Genomic DNA, 18,394 nt, shown 5'->3' with positions numbered 1-18,394 from the left:
TAGGGGACACGGGGCAGGCTTGTGTGAGGGGCGTCAGGAAGAGGAATCAGTGGAGCATTATGAGTTGTAGCAGGTACGGGACACAGAGGGAAATAATGGTCTGTATTTATATCGATCTTTTCTAGTCCTGCTGACATCTCAAAGCACTTTACTGTACAGCTATTGCCATTCAACCAATTTCGTACAGTGCATTTATGTTTCTCAATGAAAAGGGGCGACTTGGGGTTAGGTACCTTGCCTATGGACACTTCGGCATGCGGAATGGGGAAGACTGGGATCGAAGTGCTGACCCTATGGTTAGAGGAGGACTGCTCTACCCCCTCTACCCCTGATTGACAAGCCCAACTGTACTCTGTGAGAAAGACCTGTAATCCCTTATAGTGAAGCTGTGGTTTTGTGGGTCCTTGGACAGCTGTTTGTCTGTCAGTTTAAACTGTGTCCACAGAGAAACAGTTTGCTTACATACTTGTTTCTCCAGACGGACGATTGTGATAATGTGGAGTCGTCTGAGGGAGTTAGGGGTGAAGGGTCTCAAGATAAAAGGAATACTGAGTATGGAGGAAAGAGAGCAGGTGAGGTAGGAGCATTTTTAAGGGATACAGGGGTTTTTCACAGAGTATGATGGCAAATAGGAATAGATGTTATGGTGACAGTATTTTAAAGAAGTTATAGTAGGAGTAGGGTGTAAAGTAGGAATGCTGATAACATCACTTGAGGAATTAATATAGCGTTCAAACGTTTGGGGTCACTTAGAAATGTCCTTATTTTTCAAAGAAAAGCACAGTTTTTTTCAATAAAGATAACATTAAATTAATCAGAAAGTCATTTAATGTGGTAAATGACTATTCTAGGTGGAAACATCTGGTTTTTAATGAAATATCTACACAGGTGTATAGAGGCCCATTTCCAGCAACTATCACTCCAGTGTTCTAATGGTATCACTCCAGTGTGCTAATGGTACATTGTGTTTGCTAATCGCCTTAGAAGACCAATGGATGATTAGAAAACCCTTGAAAACCCTTGTGCAATTATATTAGCACAGCTGTAAACTGTTTAGCTGGTGAGGGAAGCTATAAAACTGGCCTTCCTTTGAGCTAGCTGAGTATCTGGAGCATCACATTTGTGGGTTTGATTATACTCTCAAAATGGCCAGAAAAAGAGAACTAGCCAGTCTGTTCTTGTTCTTAAAAATGAAGGCTATTCCATGCGAGAAATTGCAAAGATTCTGATAATTTCGTACAACGGTGTGTACTACTCTCTTCAGAGAACAGCATAAACGGACTCTAACCAGAGTAGAAAGAGAGGTTGGAGGCCCCGGTGCACAACTCAGCAAGAAGACAAGTATATTAGAGTCTCTAGTTTGAGAAATAGACGCCTCACAGGTCCTCAAGCGGCAGCTTCTTTAAATGGTACCCGCAAAACGTCAGTGTCAACGTCTTCAGTGAAGAGACGACTACTGGATGCTGGCCTTCTAGGCAGAGTGGCAAAGAAAAAGCCATATCTGAGACTGGCCAATAAAAAGAAAAGATTGACATGGGCAAAAGAACACAGACATTGGACAGAGGAAGATTGGAAAAAAGTGTTATGGACAGACGAATCAAAGTTTGAGGTGTTTGGATCACACAGAAGAACATGTGTGAGATGCAGAACAGGTGAAAAGATGCTGGAAGAGTGCCTGACGCCATCTGTCAAGCATGGTGGAGGTAATATGATGGTCTGGGGCTGCTTTTGTGCTGGTAAAGTGGGAGATTTGTACAAGGTAAAAGGCATTTCAAATAAGGAAGGCTATCACTCCATTTTGCAATGCCATGCCATACCCTGTGGACAGCGCTTGATTGGAGCCAATTTCCTCCTACACCAGGACAATGACCCAAAGCAAACCTCCAAATTATGCAAGAACTTTTTAGGAAAGAAGCAGGCAGCTGGTATTCTGTCTGTAATGGAGTGGCCACCGCAGTCACCAGATCTCAACCCCATTGAGCTGTTGTGGGAGCAGCTTGACTGTATGGTACGCAAGAAGTGCCCATCAAGCCAATCCAACTTTTGGGAGGTGCTTCAGGAGGCGTGGGGTGAAATTTCTACAGATTACCTCAACGAATTAACAGCTAGAATGCCAAAAGTCTGCAATGCTGTAATTTCTGCAAATGGAGCATTCTTTGACGAAAGCAAAGTTTGAAGAACAAAATTAATATTTCAAATAAAAATCATTATTTCTAACCTTGTCAATGTCTTGACTTTATTTTCTACTCATTTTGCAACTCATTTGATAAATAAAAATGTGAGTTTTCATGGAGAACAGGAAATTGTCTGGGTGACCTTAAACTTTTGAACAGTAGTGTATATATATATATACTGTATATTTACAGTATATTTAAAAAAAACGTATTGATCCACACAGAAGGTGGCGGCAATGCACTTATAAACTGGATACCAACCACCGTAAAAGAAGAAGAAGACGAAGAAGAACAACAACAACAAGAACAACAAGAAGATCAAGAAGATCAAGAAGAACAAGAACAAGAACAAGAACAAGAACAAGAACAAGAACAAGAACAAGAACAAGAACAAGTATAGATGGCAGCAAGAATGGGACAGAATAAATAAGGGCAGATACTTTCATAGTACTCAAAAGAAAGAAGGTGAAATGAGCCACTAGATACATCAAGGAAGCTGTTATCAATCATCAAATGTTATTTGTATAGCCCATATTCACAAATCGCAATTGGTCTCATAGGGCTTTAACAACAATATTCTCTGCCGTCAACCCTCAACAAGAGTATGGAGAAACTACTAAAAAAATATTTTAACAGGGTAAGGGTTATAGTATCAAGAATGAGATTTGGTCATACAGGTCTAAACAGCACCTTTAAGGTAATGAACAGGCAGATGTGACAATTTGAATCTGCAGGAAACAGTGGAGCATATATTCTTAGTCTGTCTTTAATACCAGAGACAGACACTTCAAAAATCGGTGACTCTAACACTGAATTTAGGTATATATCCATCCTGGCTCACACTCTTTTCCAGGCGGTGGCGGTAATGCACCATTAAGTTGTTTGCTATTAGTTCATTAGAAGAATGAACTAATTATTCTAGCTCGCTTCATCTAGTGATGGCGAGATGAAGCTACATGAAGCATAGACGCTTTCCATCCAATTGTTTCACTCATGGGCCGAATCTGCATGGTGTTTCATTTGCTCTACTGTGCCATCAAGTGGACAATAATTATAAAACAGGCAGAGTGATTATAATGACACCGTGTGAAGCTTTGAATTGAGTAAATATGAATGAATGATATTCATTCAAAAGGGAAAGTGGAAAGAAATTGGGTTGTGATGTGACTGTGCTTGTGTTACTAGGGAGAACATTTAACACGTAAAATAGGGACAGCATTTTATTCATTTTTATTTAAAAATTACAACTGTTCCACAGTGCTGGGTTTCAGCCGGTTTCTTTTTTTTTGTGCAAACAAACGCGCAATAATGTCCCAAGTCCACAAAATGTGAGGGGGGGGGGCATTGAGTTTCGCTGCCCCTATATTTCGATTCGCACGCCAAACCCGCGAACTATTTCCCGACTCAGTTACGTGGTTCTGACCATGGTTCTGACGACTGGCGAGGCTTCGAACGTCACCACATACGTCATCAGCACAAGCCTCGACACACGCTTCGAAGCCTTGACCCGGAAAGACACATCACTACTTCGAAGCCTCGACCCGGAAAGACACATCACTACTCGAAGCCTCGACCCGGAAAGACACATCACTAGTTAGCATGGCGGTGCTCCTTGAAACGACACTGGGCGATATAGTAATAGATTTGTTTACAGAAGAAAGGCCTAAAAGTAAGAAAACCCAGCCACTTCTACATAATGAGAGTTTACGCCGTTTCCTGGCCGTTTGTGGAATAAACTAGCAAGATTAATTTTCATGATTATCGCAGAATAACGAAGTGCTAGCAAAGGCTGTTAGCTTGTTTGCTTCCTTTCATTTGCGTATTTAACAGTAGCTAACAGTTAATTGACCAACATCAACAACGATGGAATGAACCGACACAAATTCTTCATTTCGGAAAGCTAAAAAGAGGTTTTGTTATTAATTGTCGTTATTATTTGGTCAGATGTGATCACTCTGTTTATCTTTAGCCACTTTGCTCTTCTTCTTGCAGCTTCACTAAACTTCCTGAAATTATGCAAAATAAAATACTACAACTACTGCCTCATCCACAATGTTCAGGTAAGACTTACGTTTTTGGCAGAGCTGTGAATTACTCCTTTTGCTGTCACCCGCTCAGACATGGCCTGAGGATGGCGGTATGGTCACGGATGAGATTTGGATTTCATTATACATGGATAAAAAAAACCTCTAATGTTCATCATCTCTTCATACAGTCATATTGTAGCCAAATTCGTAAATTTACAAATAAAATATTTACTGTCCTATTCAAAGTTGTGGTAAACATACACTGCATGACCTGATTTCTCCATCCAATGTGTGTTAGACAGGCTTCATGTAACAATGTGTTTGCCGCCTCCTCCGCAGAGAGACTTCATTGTGCAGACTGGGGATCCCACTGGTACAGGCCGTGGTGGAGAATCGGTCTATAGGTCAGTCATCAGCATACCAACAGAACTTTTTATTCTTTTATGTTTTTTGACACCCGAGTTGAACCGATTTTCTCTTTTGTTTTTGGTTAGCATTTTGTATGGGGACCAAGCCTCCTTTTTCGATTTGGAGAAAGCACCACGCATCAAACACAAAAAGACGGGGACTATATCCATGGTGAACAATGGAAACAATCAGCATGGTTCTCAGGTGAAAAGCATGTTATTTTCCCTCCAGTTGCCAAAAGACTCCATATTAGACACAACAGGGAACGAGAAACTAAGTTAAAAATAACTTCTGTATCATGAATATTCTGACATAAAGAAACTCTATATTGTTATTTTAAATTGAAGTCCTGTGTATATCCATGATTAAAATGTCTTTATATCGATAATGTTTTACTGTCACATTAAAATTATATCAAAACCTTAAACTCAGATTCATGTATCAAATCTTGTTTTGATTTTATGCCAAGTGGTCTACTGTGTGTTTTCACCTGTTTTTATAGATGTGATAAACGGTGTACTTTATCTGTTGACGTTTTTGTCCTTAGTTTCTTATTACCACTGGTGAGAACCTGGACTACTTGGATGGAGTCCATACTGTGTTTGGGGAAGTTACAGAAGGCTTGGATGTCTTGACCAAAATCAATGAGACCTTTGTTGACAAGGACTTTGTCCCATTTCAGGATATCAGGTGAGGTGGATCTATTGTGTATTTAGTATATGGCACTTGTGTTGTCAAGGTCAGCGGTTTTATTCCGACAATAACAAAAATCAACAGAAATTTATTTTTTGTAGTTTCTCATAAAAAACAACAACAGAGCATTAGGTATTACAGTGATGGAAAATAATGCATCTTTTCATCAGGATTAACCACACAGTGATACTGGAAGACCCATTCGATGATCCTCCTGACCTGCCAGTCCCTGACCGCTCACCTGAGCCCACCAGAGAGCAGCTAGATGTGAGTACCCTCAGCCACCTAAATTGTGTTCTTGGGTTGGCAGATGTTAAATTGTAGCAGCAGCTTTGTCTTGTGTTGTGTCTCAGGCTAAAGCCTTATTGCGGTGTCTGAGTCTGGGGTTTGTTTTTCCCATCTCCACTGGACTTAAGTGTCTCTCATCCATAGAGTCGCTCCTTACCGTTTGATATATTTGGTGTGTAGGTGCTATTAGGGTTAGTGGTGTTTTGAGTCTGTTGTGTGTCATTTGCAAAATAAATTTTTCGTATCTGTGTCTGGCTTGGTCCGTTCGAAAGAAGTTGCTCCTCCTTTAGAAATGTGCATCTGTTTTTGTCTTGGCTGGTCTTAGTCCTTCTCTTGTGTCATGTTCACTTGTGTTGCCTTCACACAAATTCCGTGCATCCGTGTTGTGTATATGAACAAAAAGCATCATCCAAATTAGGAAAAATATAATATATGGGGATTTTGGGCAAAAAATAGATATATACACAATATTTGACTACTGACTGTCACAGGATATACAGATATCAAACTGCCCTGTATAAAAGTGTGTAGTCTGGTGTTGCGTTGGGTACCTGTGAGAAATCTGATTAATGTCCTCAAGTGATGTCACTTAAGTAAGCATTGGTTTGGGCTGAAGACAACAAGTGTGAAAATAAAGTAACCTAGTTTTGATTACATTAGCTGCTACTTTTGCATAATCATCAGTCTCCAACCCTGCAGTCAGTAGTCAAGCTAAATGTATCTGAAGGTTTCTACATGTCAATATAAAGCAAATAACTACCTCAGGTTATCATATAGTACATATTCAGTCCAAATCAGCCTTAAAAATACTCAGAAAATCTTAGAAAGATGAATAGATAAGAAGGAAAAATGTGTGTGATTACTGTAAATATTCTTTGCAGAGTGGCAGAATTGGAGCTGACGAAGTGATTGACGATACAGAAGGGAAAGCGGCCGAAGAGCTTGAGGAGAGAATGAAGGACAATGAGGCCAAGACTCAGGCCATCCTGCTGGAGATGGTGAGAAGAAGAAATCAGTTCTTACCTCTCTGCTAAAGATACCACTAGTCTTTTCTAGACATTTCTTACTCACATTTCTTCCAGGTGGGGGACCTCCCTGACGCAAACGTGAAACCTCCAGAGAATGTGCTGTTTGTGTGCAAACTTAACCCGGTGACCACCGACGATGACCTGGAAATCATTTTCTCACGCTTTGGGGTCATAAAAAGGTGACGCTAACCTTTTAAGTCTGACAAAATGGTAGACTGTCTTCATATAAGACTGGTAATTTCATAGATATAAGTTTATATGGACATGTTATATGTGCTGCATTTGGCTTTAGTTCTGTATTTTATGTAACAACCCTGATGATGAATTTCTTATGACACTGTTCTGTGTAGCTGTGAGATCATCAGAGACGGGAAAAGTGGAGATTCCCTCTGTTACGCTTTTATTGAGTTTGATAAGGTAAGCATTTTTCTGTACATAATATCTTAGTGAAGTGTGTACAGAGCATTCAGAAAGTTTTCATACCCCTTTTACTTATTTATTATTAAAAAAAATGTAATATCCCAAAATTACAAGTTATTATTAAGAAAGTTAAGTATTCAGACATTTTGCTTTGACTCTTCTAGGAATGTGTCCTAAAATTTAAAAGATATTTATTTTTAAAGCAATTTTTTTAAAGCATATGTTTTAACCCTGAAAACGGACATCCTGTGGGCAGCCCTTTATTGCCTGTAGTTATGATCAAGTTAAAATCGATTTCATCACATTGTACGCCTGTGATGATGTCATTATGTTTAGTGACATGCGGTGAAATATGCTGATGATGTCAGGTGGTGCCAAAGAGTGTCTGTGCAGGAGTAGAGAGGAATATTCATATCTCACAAACTAAAAATAAACGTATTTCAAACAACTAATGGGAAGTTAATAAATATTTGATAAATCTGTTGGTCAATATGTCTAATGTATTAACTAAGCTTAAGTGAAAAAACAACTTTAGCATAATTGCAGTACTTTCCTGATTGATTATGATTTATTAACTAAACCATAACCCTTTTTAGCTCAGGTTTCACAGATTTTAAGAGATGTGAAGCATTTGAAGATATTTCAAAAATTTCAATAAGCAGAAATACCAGGTGGACAGCATAATACAATTTTTAAAGATTATTTTTTTTACAACAAACAAAAACAAATCATCAGTATGAAAAAGTGAGGGAGACAAATCTAGAATCCTCAATGGAAATGAAAATTGGTATGTCCATTTCTTTTTTAAGACTGAGATGAGACAGGACTGACTTCATAAAAAACCATGTGTGACTGTATCATCATGCAATATTGTTGACAGAAAAATACTATTTAAAAATATCTTAACTTTGCCAAAACAGAATCTTGTTCTCTGATTGGCTGATCTGCACTATTATTTTCCTGCTAATTCAAATCATCCTTTGGTTAAACACATTAGTCAAGTTAAAGCTCACCAAACCTTTTTATCAAAAACATTTCAGCTCTTGTTGATTTTAAATAGCTCTCTGACATTCGCTTACTATTTACTGAATGTAATGTATAACATTCTTTTCATACATTACATTTTTACAGTTTTTACTGGCTCTGTCAGTAATTAACTGCTCCCCTCTGTGTCTCTATCATACGCAGTGCGCTCTGCAATAATAAGCTTCACAATGTTTTATATAATCAACCACTCAGAGTGATTAATTTGACCCGGGACAAATGGGATCACTAGAAATGTCCACATAGAATGTACTCAGCCGGAGGAGACGGCAGCACAAGATTTGACTCTATTCTTCCGATAATGATTCATTGGAAAAACCCGTTGATGATCTCAATATCTTTAACTTACTTTCTAGGGCAGAAGGACTGTTATCACATGGAATCATTATGATAGAGAAGCAGAAGTTGCATAGATATATTTATGATGACGCTGTCCATCATGGAAGTAAAACATAAGAACGGTGGGTGTGTTAGATCAGAGTCTTTGTTCAACTTCCCTGTGGTAATCTTGTGAATTGACCCGTTTACTTTACAATGAGGAAGTCCATGTGCCGTATTAGTTAGTCAGTGGTTTGAAGTGGCTGCAGGTTATTTAAGTCCTGTGAAGACAATCATGAACTACATTCAAAAGAGGCAACCCCTGACATGAGGTTGAACCATATTATCAATCTGTGTCCTCTAGTCAATGAGGTCCAAGAAACCTTTGCATGCTTTCCATTTATTTTTATTTTTTCTCATGTCCGACCTTGCAAATGTTGAGTTTAGGAAGAAGTTAATGCAATTTAACTAAGAAAATAATCTGTGGTTTTATCAGTGATAGTTGTAGTTCTTGTGAAGAAAACTAACACTGGTAATCAATGTATTGCCTCACATTAACTTCTATCACACTTTGCTTTCTGGCTCCACAGCAAGAGGAATGTGAAAAGGCCTATTTCAAAATGGACAACGTGCTCATCGATGATCGACGCATTCACGTGGACTTCAGCCAGTCGGTCTCAAAGATCAAATGGAAAGGGAAAGGTACTCGCTGAAGCCTTTGTGTTTTACTTTGTTTAAATAGTTCTCTAGGTTCTAATGGGTCACTGTAGGGCCTGGGTAGCAATCAATCAAATTTGATTTGTATAGCCCATTTTCACAAATCACAATTTGTATCATTGGGCTTTAACAAGGTGTGACATCCATCACCATTCATTTCCAAAATAGATAAATGTCTCAAGGTCCGAATTCAGTTAGATTTACAATTCAATGCAGATTTGCTTCTTAGAATGGACAGAGCAGTTTCATTAGTGTACTTTTTATTTAAAATGACTAACAAGTGCTTTCATTTTTTATAATACTTGTTATTTCAATAACTGATAGCACCAGGAAGAAACAAGAGAACTAAGAATTTCATTGCATTAATACCTTGTTTATGTCTGCATATGACAATATAAAGCCATTGAACCATGAACCTTTGAGAAGGTGCAGAGACAGTGTTTGCTAGATCAAGTCAACTTTCCCTGAATAGTTAAACTAATCTTGTATATTTACTATATTCAGTATCGGTGTATTATAAAGATTGCTTAACCAAGCTTTTGTAAAATCAATTACCTTGTTTTGGAAACACACTATGCACTGTACTCAAAAGCATTTCACATCTGTACAGATGTATTTAGGATTGTCACCTTACGATTGTCGTTTGTGTGTTAATAAAACATTTTGTGGCTCTTCCACATCTGTCTTAAATCTAAGTGTCTCATGTGGCATGAGTATAATGGCCAAGTGAGATTAAAGAGATTCAAGTTTCGTGTTTCCATGTGAACTGGCCAAATACATTAACAGGCAAATATTATATTTATTATAATAATATTGCATCGGGGTCGTTGATTTTGAATAAACATCAGTTTGTTGAAATAAAGATAGATTTGAATCAGTAAATCAATTTTTTCAAATCCATATAGTACATATATTTAATGTTACTGTCCTACTCATCTTCAACTTTTACATTCAGAGAGATTTTACAGTCACAACCTTCTGTTTCCTAGGTGGGAAGTATACTAAAGATGACTTCAAAGCCTATGAGAAGGATGTGGAGAACAAATCCAAACTGGCTCTCAAGGACCAAGTGAAGCCTAAACAAGAGTATCCTTCTGTGTTACAGGCTGGGAGTTAATTTCCCAGTTTTACCACTTCATGTCATCCTGACTATCAATCAAAAGTATTTAGCTATAGAGCAGATTTATTTAGCCGAGGGGTCAGAAAAAGCTGATATATCTGTCTGGAGCTTCAGAAACATTTGAGCCCTTTTAAATGCAAGTAACAGCCTGTTGCTCCAAATAAGCCTAAGTTTTTTTATTTATTTAAATTTTTTTTAATTTGAGAATAGCTGCTCAGACCAAAAATTCTGTTGTGAGTGGCTCACTATCTTCTGACCTGCCATGAAACTAGCAGCAGTAATGGAATTTACAGATCGACCTTTACTCCGCTCTGCTTTTCTTACTCAGCAAATGCATTGTGCTTGTTGTGGAAAACTCTTTGAACTTTTGAACACCGCTGATCAAACTTTCCAATTTGTCAGCAGAGTGGAAGTGAATGCAAACATATGACAGAGGGAGGGGAGATGTTTTTTAAAAAAAAAAAAAAACCTCACTGTTGATGTTCTAAGTTTTCCTGGAGTTTTCCATAATTTTTCCAATAGTTCCAAGTATGATCTGCTAATAGAAGAGGACCAGGAGGCGACGAGCCATTGGCACTCAGAGAAGAAGCACAAGGAAAAGAGGCACCATCATCATTCTGGTGATGAGGACAGCAGGAAGACCAAAAAGCATAAGGTACATCTCCATTTTCAGACATGTATTTTATTGTCATATTCTGACTTTATAAAGGATAGAGTAAGTATGTACCGCGCCAGCGACAGTCTGTCCGTTTATCCCATGCTCGTGAATAAGATATTTAAAGAAGGCCGAAAGGGAATTTCTTCAAATTTGGTACAAAAATTAATTCGGACTCGAGGCATGATTGGAATTTTGGTGGAGTTTTCGTGAATATGATATTTCAGGAACACCTAAGGGAATTATTTAAATTTTAGTTTACATGTTCACTTGGGTCACTGATTAACTGAAATGATTTTGGTGGTCAAAAGGCATGTTCATGGTAACCTCACAAAACATGTTTTTGGTCTCTTGTATGTAATATCTCAGGGCCTTGAGGGAATTCCTTCAACTTTTGATCAGTTGTTACTTGGAGTCAAGGCTGAACTTATTAGATAAATTAATTTGGAAAACAAAGCTATGTAGACGGAAACCGGATGATACTACTACTACTTAATTTCATCAGAGGTGGTGGGAGATGTTGGTGTTGGTGATAAACTTTATAGTAACTTAAGTAATCAGGTGAAATTGTTAACAGTTTTGGTTAAGTTTATGGTTAGTATGTTTATATGGAGCAAATTTGATTCTCTTTGGGCTTTTAAAGTGATTGTTATTAGAATATTAGGCAACATGAACATATGCACTCTGTCAGTTTATGGGGTACAACAAGACAAAAATAATGGACTTTTATTGTTGACTGAATGAATGAAGGAAATAATGTGAAATTTCAAATTGAAAAAATTAATATATATTTTTACTTGTATGATAATGTGTTGGACTAGTGGATATAGTTTATGCTGTTGTTGATTTATGTTGTGCAGTGATCAGTGTTTGTTATTTACCCTTACTTTCAGACAGGTACTGAACTCTCAAAAACATGTGATCTCTGCAACAGAATTTATACTTTATGTCTTTCTTCTTCCTGCTGCGCCACCCCTCACCTCCACGCTACGGAGATTTCTGTGTTGTTTATAATTGCGTCTGAGCGGAATGTTCATATGTGAAAGGTAAACTCTGGGGAAAGTCCAGACCCAATTGGGTGGACAGTCTCCTGTCTGAAAACGGCATCATTTAAATGGTGTGACATTAAGAGACAACAGTTTAACACAACAACACTTCAACAGCACAACAGACTGCATCAAAGGCATTTTGCCATGCCCATTGAAAAATGACTCCAGAATATGTAAACTTTCACCACTTTCTAATTTTCTGCAAATTTTGGTAAGAATTTGAGCATGTTAAACCCCTCAAAAAGCCAATTCATTTGCCATTGGACAATTTCAATAGGGCCTCACCCTGTCTCACTCTGTTCGGTGCTCAGGCCCTAATTATAAGTTTTTTCATTTGTTACCCTGTGGCCTAAGGACACATTGCTGAATGTAGTCTGACCAATCGGATCTCAATTTGAAAGCCTTCCATTTATCATATAGCATTATTTATTTAACTATATTACAGTTTTTCTCGATTGCTTAAGCACGATTTTCAAAACAGGGCCCGGTGTTTCAAAACACTACACACAATGAGCACAACCACACACCCAATCAGCCGAGCACCTCAGATCCTTTGCAAAATGAAACACTCTTAAATTGTAAAAACTATACACTAATTTATCACAACCATATTTTTTTACGATATGATACACACACGCTTCATATGACTTAATTCAGTTTGAGCCAGTTACACACTGCTGTTGCTAACCTAAAACACTTTTAGCAATTCCAGTTCTCAGTGATTAGAGTCCTTTAAGTGAAGTACACAGAGAAAGTGCAAATATACAATAGTTCACCAAACACTACACAAGACCAATGCTGCATTCTCATGAAAATAGAATTTATTTCTCTCCAAATTCCCAAATCAGTCAACATTGAGAATCAAAACAAAACAGCTCCCAGTTTTCATGCTACTACAGGAGTGCATAACAGTGTAAGCTCAGCAAATATCAGACAAGCAGAAAATTCTGTTTCCAGTTCAGGTTTCAATGAGGACTACCTGAGCCTGGGGCCGGAGATCGTAAACTTTCCACCGCCATGCCGAGAAAAACTCTTTGATGGGTTTAGAAACGGAGAGTATGGTGGAAGGTATAGTACTGTAAACTGTGGATGGTGTTGAAACCAGTTCTGGACTGGAGCAGAGCGGTGGAATGACACATTGTCCAAGATGACAATGTATTGCATCTGGTGCCTGTGGTTTACTGCTGTGACGGTGTTGTGCAATCGGTCCAAAAATATGAGAATGTGAGGTGTGTTGTATTTCTGCCTCTCCTTCTTGCTTTTGTCAGGTTGAACCCTGCCTCATCTATATATATGAATTCATGCAGGATTTCCTCAGCAATCCATCTGTAAAACTCTTAGAAATACAGTGAAAGACAAGATTGTGTAGTTCAGCATAGGTCTGGTATACAGTACATTTACTTGATAAAGGTTACGTGTGCAGTATGCAACATCACAGTGCTAAAGTGAACACATACTAATGCCGCAGCCTTCTCCTTCTCCGTGGATTCCCCCTCTCACCCTCACTCTTATTCTTTTTTGAGCACAAGCTCCATTTTGGTTGAAGTAAGGTGAACTCAGCTGCTGCATTTGTATAGTGCTTAAACCTGATTGGTGTGTCTACAATTAAGCAGTCATGTGTTTGCACACCCGATGGCTGTGTTTAACCAATTGGCTCATAGGGTGGTCATTTGACAGTCAGTGCTTAGGAATTGCAAGGAAGTGACATCTTGATATACTTCTGTGTCTAATGTATATAATTGTGTTTAGTGTTTTGTTTGCAGATCACTGTGTGTATTGTTTTGCAAAAAGTGTGAAGCTGACATTGTGCTTATAGTGGTGCAGATCTGTGCCCATGTTTTGCTCCTAGGGTGTAAGGTTTTGATAATTGTGTAATACTTTTGATTTTAGTGTTTATGCAATCGAAAAAAACTGTAATAACGTATAAAATCAAGGAAGAGCAATTGACAACTGTCGTTATTGGCAGGGCAACAGCTGCTTAACTTTAGCCTGTGGAATCAATAAAATACTGCACATGTGCAACTCTCCACAGAGATGAGAAGAGAAGCAAGATGCCTCACTCATTAGCTATTACCACAATCAGCTCTGGGGGAAAAAAAAGAAACAGTAGTCATCAAATAACTACCTAGGTTAGAATACAAATGTCTATACTGAAACAAATGATGAGTGAGCCATCTCAATAACTTCATGAGTAATCGCTCTTTGTTTGGCCTCATCTGTTTGGCTCCTCTGTTCGATGTTTATATAGATCCCATATCAGAAAAATTAGAGGGAATATCGGGCCATACCAGTGTGTGGCAGATCAATCGCAGCAGCCTTAGTTCTGTCTCTACTGAAACCAGAATGCTTCTCTCACAGTGACAGATGCTAAATGTTGTGTTGGGCACCAAGGATTTAGTAATGGAGTCAACATGTTGAGGGGTTTCACAAGCTTTGACTCTATTGATTGTTGAATTGTCTGAAATGTGCATTTGTTTGAGTCATCCTGACAAGGTTGTTAGGTTTTTAAAGGTTATGTTTACACAAAGGCCTCCAGTCTCTTTACTACAGTTGAGTCATCAACCTGTCAGTTACACATCAAAGCCAACGCCTAGGGTGGAGCCATGTTCCAGTCCTTTCCCCATGTGATAAAACCATTTACCCAACAACTGAGTATGGAAGCCGGAAATAAAAATAAGATAAAAAAAAACCATGGAAGCCATAAAAACTTCTCACCCATGTCTGATACATGTATCTACACATAAATCCATGATTTTTACTTTTTGATTTAGCTAAAATTGCTCTTTAAAAAGAGCTTTTCCGCTAAACAGATTTCAGCTGTGCTAACATAATTGCACAAGGTTTTTCAAAGGTTTTCCAATCATCCATTAGTCTTCTAAGGCGATTCGCTAACACAATGTACCATTAGAACACTGGAGTGATAGTTGCTGGAAATGGGCCTCTATGTAGATATTTCATTAAAAACCAGACGTTTCCACCTAGAATAGTGAATTACCACATCAACAATGTATAGAGTGTATTTCTGATTAATTTAATGTTATCTTCATTGAGAAAAAACTGTGCTTTTCTTGGAAAAATAAGGAAATTTCTAAGTGACCCCAAACTTTTGAACGGTAGTGTATATATTATCAGTTCAATAATCCATTTAGATTGCATGTGTGTCTGTGTATTTTGGGCTGTCTTACTTTAATTCGATAGTGATTCATAATTTTTTTTCATGAATAGAAACTAACATTTCACTGAGACAAGCTCATCACACATTACCTACTTTTCTCCTCTCTTCAGAAAGTCTGACATCACTCTTTTTGTCTGCATACTAGTTTGTTCATAATCAAACAAAAATTTAAACTTCTGATGAAATGATAAATGTAATAAAATTCCTTCTCTTATTTCTAATTATGTGATCATCATTTGCATTTCACTGTTTTCACCATTGTCTGCCACTAAAACCACCTTAACTGACAAGTATCAGCATTTAAAAAATAATTTATAAAGAACTGTATTCGAGGTTCAGAGGATGTTACTTATAATGAACAACTCTTCCACATGAACATTATCCAGGACGGACCAATGTTAGGTTCAATGTTACCAGATACTGAAAAGAAATCCTGTTTATGTTCAACATGCTCAGTAGAACATGTCCCTGATCTACTTGGTTAGCTTGACTCGATGTGGAAACAAGGATTGTTCGGTGGAATTGTTGGATTTGGTGTTTGATATTTGGATTTGAATTCACCTCACTGATAAATTATACAAACCAGCACAGTCCATGCAAACAAGTGTCTCTGTGTCAAACACATCTGCACGCAAAACTATGGTAAATTTGTTAATTGCACAGACAGGGAAAAGATTAAATCGGCTTTCACCTCGATCGGGTCAAATGACTGCAGCAAATGCAGCTTTCTATCAGCTTCGATTGTTAGTGATGGAAATGTGACCCCCTGGTGAACACACTAATGTGGTCTGTTCGTAGAGAGCAAGACAGTGTTAGTCCATAAGGTGCTACTTTATGACTGTCAGGTCATGGTCAGACTGAACACAAAATGCACGTAGCTATTATGTGTGGCTACTGACAAGCATCCTGGTGAAGCTTGTAGTTTCTCTGGTAAATAGACAAACAAGTCTTTCTTGCTGAAGTAAAAGACAATCCTGTGTGTATAGTTTGTGAGGACATGGTTGCAGTCATCAAAAAGGTCAATCTCAAGCTTATTACAGCCAGAAACATGCATGAAGGATAATGTCAATTCTCTTTAGCAGAATTTGGGTGCCCAAAAGCAGCTTTCACAAGACCACATTCTGACTAATATAATAATACAATGCTCAAAGGAATTAAGGGAACACTTAATCGTCACAGTACAACAGCAAGGCGGTTAAACTTCGAGGACATCAATCTGTTAATTTAGGAAGCACAATTGGGACCTGGGTTCCCCCTGGTACAGGATAATGCCCAGCCTCATGTGGCCGGAGTGTAGGCAGTTCCTGGATGACAAAGGCATTGATGCCATTGACTGGCCACGCAGAGGCCATACACACTATGATTAACACTATGAGTTTGCCGTGATAAAATTCACTTGAGTTGAATCAGCCTGTGATTTTTGCAATGTGGTTTTGAATCCAGCTCTCAATGGGTTGAGGATTGTGGTTTCCATGGACCGTTGTTATGTCATCTTGTTCTCAACAAATTATACCATGTATTCTTTTCAACATAATTTGTTCCATCAAGATCTGATGTGTGATTTAAGTGTTCCCTTATTTATTTTTTTAATCAGTGTAGTAACTCAACTAGTAGAGCAGGTACATGTTCTGGTCTTGACCACAGCAACTTGGGTCCTTAGCTGTATATCATCCCCCCACATGCTCTCTCACCTGCCTTTCCTGTCTTTTCTCCAACATCTTCATCAGAAAAATCACTGATAGAGGAAGGAATTACAAAAAGAAGACTGTATTAGCCTACACTGAGTCAAGACAAAGGTAAATAGTATAGTTTTGGATTCAACCTTGCTTTTCTTTACAGATAGATTTTTTTGTCGACAGGCAGGATGCACTCTTGACATCTTCATCAGTGTCTTCTATGTGTGTTGCCCCTACAGTTCAATCCCCAGTCTTCCCCATCTGCATGCCGAAGTGAATTGCCCCTCATAGAACAACAAGTGCTGCTGGGTGAATGTAAAACTGTACTGTAAAGAGCTTTGAGTGGTCATCAAGACTAGAAAAGCCATATAAATACAAAACCATTTACCATTTTTCATCCACAGATTTTTTCTTTTCTTTTTTTTTCTGTCCCGTGTTTGAAACATTTTCAACACACCCACTTGCTTGAGATTAATTCGGCAGAGGATCTATTGGAGGAGCTCTGTTGTCACATCGGCACCTCCGGACTTTCTGCAGTCTTTATACTATAGGTCTAGCTGGAGAGTGTCTGCAGAAACTCTAGATGCTCTCACTCGGACATTTCGGTTCACACATACAGCCCCTCCAGAAAAAAATCTGGAGGATCTCCAAAGTTAACTAAATGTCTGAAAGCAGCAAAATTCACACGCTCATGTCTTCTCTTACAGGTACAGGACAATGAGAAGAGCCAGCGAGACAGAAAAACAGGCCACCAGCTTTCCCGCTCCCGCTCCAGAGACAGGGATAACAAACGCAGCAAGTCCCGGGGCAAACATGGGAAGGAGGGACACAGCAAAGGCCACAGCTACAAGGAAAGGAGCTGCAGCCCCTCCCCGAAGAAGTCCAAGGATAAAGAAAGGAGTAGATACAGATGAAGGAGGGTAGAGAAGAACAGAGGGTCACGTTAATCTTGCTGAATATCGTTGTGGCAGAGACGAGTGGAACTGTATTCAGAATGAATAATATGGCATCTAAATGTTCTCAGGTCTAAACCACAGACTTCCTTCAAAATAACTTTACCTTGACATTAATGATAAAGATCAGATGATTCTCATGTCCTTGTCACATTGTGTTGAAGAACAAAAATGTTTTGAGAAACTTTTTTTATGCGTATATTAAATTTTTTTCATAAACTGACAGTTGACGTGTCATTTTTATCATGTCTGTATTTGATTTGAATACCATGACAGACTTCCCCATCTGAATGTTACTTACTTCCTCCTCTGAAACGCTGCCCAGTTTAGAACAAAGGCGGCAGATGATTAATGTATCACCTTTGACTTGTTTGTTTTTCAAAGGTGGGTGTTCATCGTGTGGGTATGGAAAACTGCTTGATGGAGAATGTCTCAGACACGGTGCTGTGTAAATTATCTGGTGTCTCCCTCCACCCACCTTATAGATGTGTGATGGTGATACAGTGTCTCAACATGTCAGAGCTCACAAGACAAAAGCAGCAATGTTTTTAGGTGCGATGGGATAAGATAAATAGGGTGCTGATGAGCGAATAATTACTAAATGTACCTGTCACTCTGTCAGTCCATGTGATAGACACAGGGAGATGTG

At 38.5% G+C, this 18,394-nt stretch overlaps 1 protein-coding gene across 1 annotated transcript; it reads left to right on the top strand.

The window, feature by feature from the left end:
* Positions 1–3,745: 3,745 nt before the first annotated feature.
* On the top strand, positions 3,746–17,939 carry ppil4 (peptidylprolyl isomerase (cyclophilin)-like 4). The gene is made up of 13 exons (XM_061091348.1): positions 3,746–3,843; positions 4,167–4,234; positions 4,541–4,605; positions 4,696–4,813; positions 5,157–5,299; positions 5,473–5,569; positions 6,472–6,588; positions 6,673–6,797; positions 6,969–7,035; positions 8,991–9,102; positions 10,107–10,203; positions 10,760–10,892; positions 17,500–17,939. Exons 1-13 carry the CDS (start codon positions 3,774–3,776, stop codon positions 17,704–17,706), a joined length of 1,419 nt encoding a protein of 472 aa, XP_060947331.1. The 5' UTR covers positions 3,746–3,773; the 3' UTR covers positions 17,707–17,939.
* The last annotated feature ends 455 nt before the right edge of the window (positions 17,940–18,394 follow it).

The sequence above is a fragment of the Limanda limanda genome, chromosome 18 (assembly GCF_963576545.1).
Source record: "Limanda limanda chromosome 18, fLimLim1.1, whole genome shotgun sequence".
In the NCBI taxonomy this organism is placed as follows: Eukaryota; Metazoa; Chordata; class Actinopteri; order Pleuronectiformes; family Pleuronectidae; genus Limanda; species Limanda limanda.
The sequence above is the reverse complement of the archived record's forward strand: the minus strand, read 5'-3'. Positions and strand labels throughout refer to the sequence as shown.